This window comes from Silurus meridionalis, chromosome 15, assembly GCF_014805685.1.
Source record: "Silurus meridionalis isolate SWU-2019-XX chromosome 15, ASM1480568v1, whole genome shotgun sequence".
NCBI lineage: Eukaryota > Metazoa > Chordata > Actinopteri > Siluriformes > Siluridae > Silurus > Silurus meridionalis.
In genome coordinates this window covers 17,509,516-17,519,807 of record NC_060898.1, presented here as the reverse complement: position 1 = coordinate 17,519,807, position 10,292 = coordinate 17,509,516, and the positions used below count along the sequence as shown (strand labels likewise).

At 40.6% G+C, this 10,292-nt stretch overlaps 1 protein-coding gene across 2 annotated transcripts; it reads right to left on the bottom strand.

Moving 5' to 3' along the window:
- Positions 1 to 8,896, bottom strand: ncbp3 (nuclear cap binding subunit 3). Of its 2 annotated transcripts, none has more exons than XM_046868434.1 (13): positions 8,312 to 8,896; positions 7,751 to 7,816; positions 7,515 to 7,620; positions 4,025 to 4,150; positions 3,704 to 3,832; positions 3,425 to 3,579; positions 3,231 to 3,339; positions 2,985 to 3,084; positions 2,719 to 2,828; positions 2,255 to 2,552; positions 1,985 to 2,163; positions 1,714 to 1,893; positions 1 to 1,612 (listed from the first exon to the last, which is right to left on the bottom strand). In XM_046868434.1, exons 1-13 carry the CDS (start codon positions 8,492 to 8,494, stop codon positions 1,302 to 1,304), a joined length of 2,052 nt encoding a protein of 683 aa, XP_046724390.1. In that variant the 5' UTR covers positions 8,495 to 8,896; the 3' UTR covers positions 1 to 1,301. The 2 variants fall into 2 exon arrangements, with proteins under 2 accessions (XP_046724390.1, XP_046724391.1); XM_046868435.1 differs by having other exon boundaries at positions 3,479 to 3,579.
- Positions 8,897 to 10,292: the final 1,396 nt, after the last annotated feature.

The following is a 10,292-nucleotide window of genomic DNA, read 5'->3' as shown; positions in this document are numbered from 1 at the left end:
TTATGAAAAAGATGTTTATTTGCACATACAATATATTTCCTTGCTTGTTAAGCTGATTGATCACATACTGTATGGGAATGTAGTTAAAAAAAATAAAATAATCGGCTACATGGTGAATCACCTTCAGTCCCGATTTTGCACCACATCACTAATCAACATGGGTGCTGATGCATCCAGTGCATGGACCTCTGACAGGGATGCACATGGACTGTGGTAGTGGAGGGTCAAAATCCAGCCAAAGTAGGTTGTTTCTCTTCCTTAAAGCATAAACAGGAAAATCACCAAAGTTCACTGGACTCTGGTGCTCCAGAATAGATATCTAACCCTGATTTATATGGTGTGCACCAGTGAAATAATCTAGCCCAAGACAATTCCCCAAATACAAAAACAAATTATTTACAACAATTTATTTTAATAATCTTAACATGAAACATGATTCATTCAGTAATTTATCTTCAGTAATTATTTGATCTTAGTCAAGGGAATGGTGAATCCAGTAATAATTTCTCCAGTAATAATGGGCAAGAGTAGAATACAGCCACTTCTATATAGGGCACCATGGGCAAACTTAAGCATAACCTAAGCCAATCTAGTCATCAATCCACTGACTGGCATGTTTTTTAAAGTAAAAGCAAAATATGGAAGCGATACAAAAGTCCACCCCCCCACAGTAACCAAGATCAAGATTAAACTGGAGACTTTGAAAGTGTAAGATGGCAACACTACATGCTGCTACTGCTACTATATTCATTAAAAGTTTTTCATAGAGACAATTCAGTGTTTTGTTTGTTTAAGGTCCCAAAATTATTTTCAACCTGGTGCAACGCCATAAAACATACATACAGTAGGTCATACCACAGTCAATCCCACTCAATCAAAGATGCAGTTTGTAATTTTTTAATGTTTTTTTGTTTTGTTATAAAGATACCTCAGATACCTTATTTGCAACATTGCCATGCAGTGGAAGGTGTAAGTTAAATTTGCCTTAAAAGTAGCAAAACGGTTTTAAAAATTACAAACTGCTCCTTTGAAGAAAGGCCCAAACTATGTTTCTCTCAATGACCATTCTTCAGACAAACAAAAGCTTGATTATTTCCACTCATTTGGCAGGGGACTCTATCTGAGTCAAGTCTGTTAGGTGTGTTTGAGAAACAGAGAGAGAACAAGATTGGATGTTTGAAGGATCCATTTATAAATTAGGGCTGGAGAGTGAAGCTATCTACTTGTAAGCATCTTTCAAACAAGTTGGCAGCATTCCTCTCTTTTTCTCCTTAACTCTCTAGTTTTAGTGTCTCTTGATTTTAAGAGTCACTGTCCGAGCCGTTGCTGCTGTCTCGGCTGATCTCGATCTGCAGTGATGGAAGGTTGTCCAGCCGACTTTTCTTCAGTTTGTTGGACTGCTGCTCCTTCTTCTGTTTGATCATCACCCCCCACATCTTCTGCAGCTGCAAATCCTCATCTTCGTTCCCGGAATCAACAACTCCACCAGAATCTGCTTCATCCTTCTGCCGGCTCCCACGGGAGGACACCACACTGCTCGCAAGCCTGCCAGAAAGCTTACCATCACCTTTGCTTTCTTTATTTGATGGACCCAGTCGGCTCCACAGACCACCTGAAACGGCCATGCAGAGCATGTAAAATTATTCATAATAATAAAAAAAACATGTACATGACCATCGTGGTAGAGATTTGTAATGTCTTATTTTGTCTTACCTGATTTTTTGTCTTTAGTGGGTTCTGGGTAGGAGCCCCGTGATTGTTTAGTCTTCCCGAGTCTGCTGTGAACGTCAGTAAGAGGCTCTCTGCGAGGGGCTGTCTCTTTCAATGGGACAGGTGAGACAGACCGACACCTTTCTGGAGAATGCTGCCTCTTCCCCAACCTCTGCCTCACATCTAGAGATAAGTATATAATAATAATATTTATATCTCAGTTTTCAATTTACTGGGTAAGATTTTTTTTTTTTTCACCCAAGAATGGTCTTACCTGTCTTTCCAGTGGAGGCAACAGGGGGGCATGTCCTCTGTTGTGAAAGGCCCTGTCTTTTCTCCTCAAGTAACTGCCTGACATCTGTCACTTTTTCTGAGCTAGGTTTGGTCACACTACCACCAATGCGACTCCGTATACCGCTGCTTGATGAGCCAGAATCACTGCGAATGGAATTTCTAAGGGGAGTAGGAGGTGGGAAATAAGCTAGCCAGTTTTTTCTTTTTTTTTTAAGGAAACACCATTTAAAAATAAACTATTCTCACGTACCTGATGGTCTTCAGATTACTCTCAACCTCATCTGCATACATTGTCATCTTCATGCTCTTTTTAGGTGAAGGCGTTGAAATCATCTTCAGCTCTAAGTCGTAGTCCATTTCATCCGAATCTGAAGACTCTGAGAATGAGCCGCCCAGGCGGCTACGGAGGCCTCCTTCTCCGAGTTGTGACCCTCGCTCCCTGTCTTTATACTCGACAATTCTGTCATCAGCATCCATGTCTTCCTCTCCATCCTCTTCCTCCTCTTCTTCCTCTTCTATGGGCTCCTCTGGAAGATTCACCAGATCAGCTGTTAATAGAAAGAGAAATGCTCTAGTGTCAGGGAGGAGGTGTTGATGAGAATCACTGAAACACTATAGCGTGGGACTGATTAACGACGTGCCAGACTGAATAACCAAGCACATTCAGTCAGCCAGAGGAAATCCAACAGAGCTGTCTGTAAATATGACTCATACCTGAATGACGGTGTGTGTACGGTGGAGTGTGTCCCATACTGTCTCCTATTAAGGGCTTTTTAGTCTTAAGAACGTCACGTTGGATTCTCCGTGTATGATACCGACGTTTCCTGATAAAATACATAAAGGTAACAGCCAATTAAAACTACAAAAACTTCAATCCAAAATAGAGCATCAATTCAACCTTGAACCTTCAAAACAAAGTAGTAATTGAATGAGGCAATTTTCCCCAAAGGTGATTTCGAAAATGAATTATATTGTCTTACCAAGAATTACTCAGAATGCCCTTCATGCCCCCGTAGTTTGGATTGCCATATTTCATATAGTACCGACTTCGCCTTGCAGCACCCAGCTCCTTTTTATCATCTGTTGAAATGAAAATCAAAGTATTATTGCAAAGCGTTGTTACATTACCTCTGGGACTCTTTGCTTCATTGCCAGTGTTTGAATTCTAAAGTGTATTCACCTATTAAGCACTTAATAACCTGTTTTCTAAAAGGACTCATACTCACCCTGTGTGGCAAAACGTATGAACAGCTTGTTGTCTTTGAAGGGTTTGGTTGTGGGGCGTGGGTCATTGCGAAGAAGAGACTCCTGCTCTGCCTGAGAGAGCTCATCTGTCTGTGGACCAAATCATAAACCATAAACTCCCATCACACACTCGTGTATCACAGACTAATTTCAATTATATTAACAATTTATTTACCTGGGAACCCCCCTGTGTTGATTTTTTCTCTGCTTCCTCCTCACTGTCACTGACCTTTCCTTCACTGTCATCGCTGCTTTTGACTGCTTTCACCACCACATCATCAACTTCCCCGTCCTCTTCCTCATCATTATCAGAGCCCTGATCTCGCCTCTCTAATCCCCCACCACAAAAAAAAAAAAAGTTCAGCAACAACATCCAACTTTTAGACAAAACTAAGTAAAAGCATATGAGGCTGAATGATGTTCTGAAAATCTCCAGAAGACTGATGGGACTAACCTCTCTCTTCTTGTGGTGGAAGGTCAGTGGTACTGGTGCCAGCAGTCTTAGAATCTTCTTTGTCAGGCATCCGGCTAACGTTAATCAGAGCTCGGGTTGAAGTGATATCATCCAGCCAAACTACATTACCTAGGAATTAATTTTGGATAATGTTTCAGTGTTCAAAACACATATGATATAAATTACCTTAGTTATAGCCAAAATATCACACACACTAAAATAAATATATATATATATATATATATATATATATATATATATATATATATATATATATATATATATATATATATATATATCTCTACATAGTGCTGAACTTACAAGATGCATCATCAATCCACTCGATATGTGCTGGAGGATACTCTTTAAAGTAGCTAAACACATCCTGGGTGCTCATGTCATCCACACCACTCAGGTGTAAGGTCTCCAGGCGTATCTTTGGAATTGCTAAATGGAGATAAAGAGTTAAATCATTTTAAAACTCAAATTTACAGCAATTTATTTCACTTATATAGTCAGTTGCCAATGTATTAAGTCCAGGTTAATCAATTCACCACCCATAATGCATAGATTATTTGGTTTACTTCCTGTATTTGGGCAAATCAAAGTTGATTTGCATTCTCATTTGTTGGTTAGCATTTGCATATATATTAGCATGCATTAGCACACATGCACATATACATACATACATACATACATACATACATACATACATATCACACAGTAAAACCCTATTGTACGAGCAACTAATACTACGAGCAAATGAAGATACGAGCGACCAAATTTCGAAGGCACGAGCAAACCCATGCTGCTGGTTACCCGCTTTCAGCCGAGGGCAGCATCAATCGCTTAGTTGATGATGTATCACTCGGTCACTTTGTTGTTCAGTGCAGCAAAAACTTAACTTTTTTAGTGTTATATTTTTATTTTACTAGAAATCTTGAAAAATGTCTCCCAAGAAAATCAGTGATGGTGCTGTGAAAACGAAAGTACAGTGGAACCCGGTTATCTCGCCCTCGGTTACCTCGACAACCCTATTAAGTCGACTTTTTTGAAGTGGAACCGCCAAATTCTCGCCTTTTCTAAGCATTTTATGTCGCCGAACCCTAATATCTCGAGCACAAGGGGGGAACAATTTGCCATTTAACGTTGGTTATCTCGGTGCAGCCGCAGAAGGCGGAAGTGGCGGAAAAATCAAGGCTTACAGCTGCTACAGGTGTTGTATTGTATACTGGTGAATCTCTGCTGTTAGTTAGTGCACATATGCCTTTTGTTGTTAAATGTTATGCGATGAACGGGAGGCGAAAGGCGCGATTGGCGGCTCGGAACATGGGATGACCAGCGAAATCATAGAATGAACACTGGCAGGATCGGGGGGGAATCCGCGGTGCGCTTTGGGAAGAAAAGAGCAGCCGTTGAGAGAGTGCCGGTGGGAAGGCACGTACCGGGATACGCATGCGCGATAACAACGAACGCCGTGAACCAACATATACCAACAATAACGGACAGTGAGTGTGTGGAAGTTTAAATAGGAGCTGGTGATGATGCTAAACGAGCACCATATGTGTGCTATTGAAGCCAGGAGCTTCAGAGAAAGGGGCAGAGAAAGCACCTGACACGCCGAAGGGGGCATGACAGGTGGATTCCTGACAGATAAACATGTACTGTATGTATTTTTATAGCATGCCTTCATCAAACAAATCGCGGCAACGCTGTTGTGTAAAAAACCCCTTCAAAAACACGTGCATGCACATTCTCATTTATTAACGCACATCATGTACATAAAGAAATTTCAAGCACGTTAATATATTGCCGCCATTTTGATTTTCGTTTATCTCGATCATCGGTTACCTCAATGCTTTTTGGCGACCCCCTAGGACATCGACATAACTGGGTTTCACTGTATATAGAATTACCATTGAAACCAAAAAGGTTACGGGCGTAGTGTGCGTCTCACACTCGCAATCAACCACTACCACGTAGGTAAGTATTAAATTATGTTTACATTAGGGTAATTTGCGGTGTATTTGTTTGTTTGTTAAAATAGGCTGCAAATACTTTTAAGTGCAAAACTAAGCGATCGAATGAGGTCTCGGAACGGATTAAATCACTTTTAATTCTTTTGGGGAAAATCAGTTCGAACGTACGAGCAAATGGACCTACGAGCAATTTTCAAGAACGAATTATGCTCGTCCAATGGGGTTTTACTGCATATAAGATCTAATCTTAGAGGGATTTTATAGTTATTTTGTGTAATAGACAAACAGGGTACAAAATTATGTTAAAAAATTAAAAACCATGAATCCCCAACATCTATTAAACACGATTAACATCACTGATAGGATCATGCTGAATTAGGAAGGTAGACATTAAATAAATAATTTTATATTAACAAAGAACAAGGACGTTAATTGGAAAATGTTGATTATATACAGTGGGAACCCAAACATAACCCTCAAGTCTTAATGACTTGCCTTTTTTTTTACTTAGTTTCCTATGTTACCTCAAATGCTTTATGACTACCTGCTGATAGTCAAGACAATCAGAAATAACTGTGCTTCCCCTAAATCAACTTATACAGCAGTGCTTTAATCATTAGTCCACCGAGGTCTCTCAAGAACTCAACTATACATTGTTCAAACAGATTAAAATAGGTTATATAGGTCCCATGTCAATTCTACTGTTGGCTCTACACCATGTCCCCTTAACTCGTCCCAGGAACATCGTATAAAAACATTACTTTGTGCTTGAATAAAAGTGTTTTAATTTTAGCATTAACTTGCACTGTAAGTGTGATCTTCCATTGAAATCAGTGCTTTACACCAACATCTAAACGTATATATGAATAACGAAAATTTACCATCATCTATCTAATAAGCATGTAACAAATATTTTGTCTGTATGCACACAAGATGTGTGGGACTGAGGCTGGAAGAATGTGGCTTGTGTGTGGGGTTTTCATACAACACCATAGCACATTTAAAAGTCAAGGCTAGTGGTTTGGCTATATGTGCAGCTCTTTCTAAAAACTTGCTTCAAATTGTTTTTGCAAACAATTTCAATAAAAAAAGTAAAGAGTAGAATTAGGCAGGGCTAAGGGTTGACAATAGGAAGTAAAAATGATCACCTAAATATTTGAGCAGTTTCAAGGAAATCCCAAAATGATACACTCAAACTTCAGAGGAAGCAAAGAAGTATGCAGGTAGGTCACTTATATATCACTTATTTCCAGCTATTGACAATTCCATCTCTATGATCAATGACATCATAAAGTGCACTCTAAGTAGCTTTGATGCTTAGTATACAAGTATTGTATGTTTGAAAATAGCACTTTAAATTCTCATCTCTTGCATATTTTTGGCTTTGTGCAGGACTTTACACCTCAACATCCATTTCACATTCAGTCTCTTTTGCTTTCATTTTAGTGGATGTGCACATCAGCATTATTTAGCTTGCTAACAAGCCGGGATATACAAAGATGAAAAATCAATTCATTGTGCTGTTGTGTGCATGTGACAAATGAAAAGCTATTTATTAAAACTGACATTGTTGATTCGTAGCAGATTCAAATCTTTTTGCCTCGTGTTGTTAACGCCAGTCATTCATCACCTAAGGTAATTTTTCTACAGATATGACAAGGGTTAATATAAATAAGCGGTCCACAAATCTTTTCTTTTTTTCAATCTCCTTCTATTAGAAATAAACAGAAAATTCAGCCCTGTGCTGTTTTACTCATTACAGATATCTTCAGTTTGAACAGTACTCAACACTCAGCGGTTGCCATCACAGAGCTGGACCACGCTTCTCTTACCTTTTTTCATAAGCTCTCTGTCCAAGACCACATTCCTCCGAGAGACATTGTCCTCTGCACGGAAGTGAAAACGCCTGGCTCTCTTTTCTTTTTTCTCAATCGCTTCCTAAATAAGAGTGTCACAAGATTAAGACGGAAACTCAATTTCGGAACAAGTATTCTTGTACATTAATCACAGAGAACAACAGAAAGAGAGAGAGAGAGAGAGAGAGAGAGAGAGAGAGAGAGAGAGATACCTTGGATGTCACATCAATGCCAGTAATAAAGGCGCCCGCCTTGTTTTCATATCGCCGACTTGTGTCCTGAGAAAAGGTCAACACAATGAATGACTGCATTCATAAAATGTAACTCCGTATGAAAACAATAATATGACAGTGATTAATATAATACAGGTTCTGGATCTGAAGATGAATTCCGAAAACGAGTATAAGAGTTGCGATCATGTTCTTGCATGCAATAAACATGGTACAAAACTGCCATGCAGCTGCCAGTCTAACAATTAACCCTAGCTAGCTACAACTAGCATGAAACTTGCGCTTTCTACAAATCAGCATTTTAATACACAGAGATACTGGTAGCACTTAAAATACATCGTGCGCAAAACTAAAACTGTTAATTTGCCCAAACTAGTATTTAAAGGTGGTTCGGATAAAGGTATGTCTGTCTGGCTGCTCCCGATGTGGCGCGCTAGTCGTACACAAGCACCGGGAGCTTTCACTAGGCAACACCGCGGCTCGACGGCCTTTGCCATACGCGCCTGTGCGCTCTAATTAATACGCTAACGCTATCTCGCTTACCGGTAACAATTCCTTTAAACTTCTGCGAACAGGAATAGATTCCAGCTGAAGTTCTCCCTCCTCGACCTCCATTGGCTCCGCTTCACGAACATTCCGGTCGGAGTCTGAATCAGAGTCGGAGTCCGAGCGGTCCGAGACGCTTTCAGGTTTCACAGAAAGCCGCAAACTGCGAACAGCCGCCATGATGTACCCAGACTAACTACGAAGCGACCTAGCTAAAATGCTAAGCTCCCTTTTCATTAAACAAAGTGAACTGAAGAGTAGTTCGGACTGCAGGATGAGATGCTTCTCCTAGCGAAACCCCGTGGTGTGCTATGATCACCGCACCGGCTCTGAGACAAGGCCACCTGTTGGAGTCGTGCTACCTTCAAGTGCTATCGAAATTATTGTATTGAATCGTTCCGATTCAAAATGGTGCCTTCAAGTACAACGTGAGTGTTAGGAAGGTTTACTATCTAGCTCAAATGACCATATGCAAGGACGTTTCGCTATCCTGTGTACGCTGATCAGGAGATTGTACCCGACCTAGCATGTGAGTAAAAACACGGTACACTCAAGCTTTACTGGGGACTCGTTCGAAGGCGATGCACAGTGACGTCACAGAGGTAACTTAGTATGAGTGGTAAACTATGAATCTCCCTCTAGTGGTAAAGCGTGCAAATACAACTGGAGCGGCGATGCACAGTGACGTCACAGAGGCAACTTAGTATGAATTGTAAACTGTGAATCTCCCTCTAGTGGTGAAGTGTGGAAATACAACTTTCCTACACTGCCTCCCCCAAATATGCAAGGCATATTTGACTCTAGATCCAGGTTAAAAGTCTGTCGGTTTGATCCTGGTGTCATCCTCCTCAGCTATCCCTGGTAGATTAATGAGACGGGTAACATGCTGTGTGTATAGTCGACCCTGAACATCGATTCTCCATTTGCTCCAGGAAATGTCCTGATCACTCTCCCAAACAACCAAAGAGCTTGTGGTAGCTCGGGGTAAACCATCATAACAATAGACCCAACAGCAAGGATTTTAGTCTCTGCATGCCACAGCTAACCAAAAATTATCAGTGAGAACTCTGTCTCCATTTATATTGTCCTATGAGCTCATCGCCAGAGTATGTTACTTGAGGTAAAGAGCTTTCTGGCCGCCCCATGAACAGGATAATTGGGGTAATCGGGTCTATGTCAACTACGTTGTAGGGGACATAACCTAGAGGCTTGCTATTGAGAATTCCCTCTATCTCGATAAGTACTGTTTAAAGAACTTCCTCTGTTACTGTTTGTACATGTACTACTGTACGGAGGGCATTTTTAAGAGATCGGATCTCTCTTTCCCAACATTAGGTGGGTTGAACTGAAATTCAATCTTTTGTTTGGCAAGATGTTGTTGAAGTTCCTGGCTGCAATCAGTGTCTATATCTGTGAGGAGTTGTGAGACACTTAAAGATTATTGCCAATCTCTTCTCCAAGCGTCTGCCTATTTTGATTTGAAAGGCCATACCAATCCATATCAGTACTGTAAAAGGGAGGTTTGTGGAGTCTCAAACATGCTGGAGGTAGATCAGCCATTTTAGGTATTTTAGCCTTCCACTTATGACATTCTATGCAGTTGTGTTGGGATTTTCGAATTGGCTCACAACCTCTTAGTATCCAGACATTTCTCCTCATTTCAGCGAATACCCGTTCCGGTCCTGGGTGACACATGCTTACTGTCGTAGACATCCCGCGACCCGTATAAGCTGACTGGCTTTGTCAAACTCTGGGGTGAGTAATCGGCTTGTAGTGGATACAGGCTTACCAGATTTGAATTGTTTGTATTCCTTTGGAAAGCTGTCTTGTTGAATGTTACGGAAGAGGAGATGTTCGGCTGTCACATAGTCCTTAGCTGTAGGTAAACTAGATTAGTTTGAGTCACTTTGAAGGTATTGAACTGTGACTTCAACTACTCACTGTCATCTAGAAAATTTGATGTTTGTGTGACATCCAC

Coding starts and splice junctions, on each gene's coding strand:
- ncbp3 (XM_046868434.1), bottom strand. CDS start 8,494: ATGGCGGCTGTTCGCAGTTTGCGGCTTTCTGTGAAACCTGAAAGCGTC. Junction 4,151..7,514: donor CAGAGAGCTTATGAAAAAAG/GTAAGAGAAGCG, acceptor ATCTCCATTTAG/CAATTCCAAAGATACGCCTG. Junction 2,553..2,718: donor GTACACACACCGTCATTCAG/GTATGAGTCATA, acceptor TTCTATTAACAG/CTGATCTGGTGAATCTTCCA.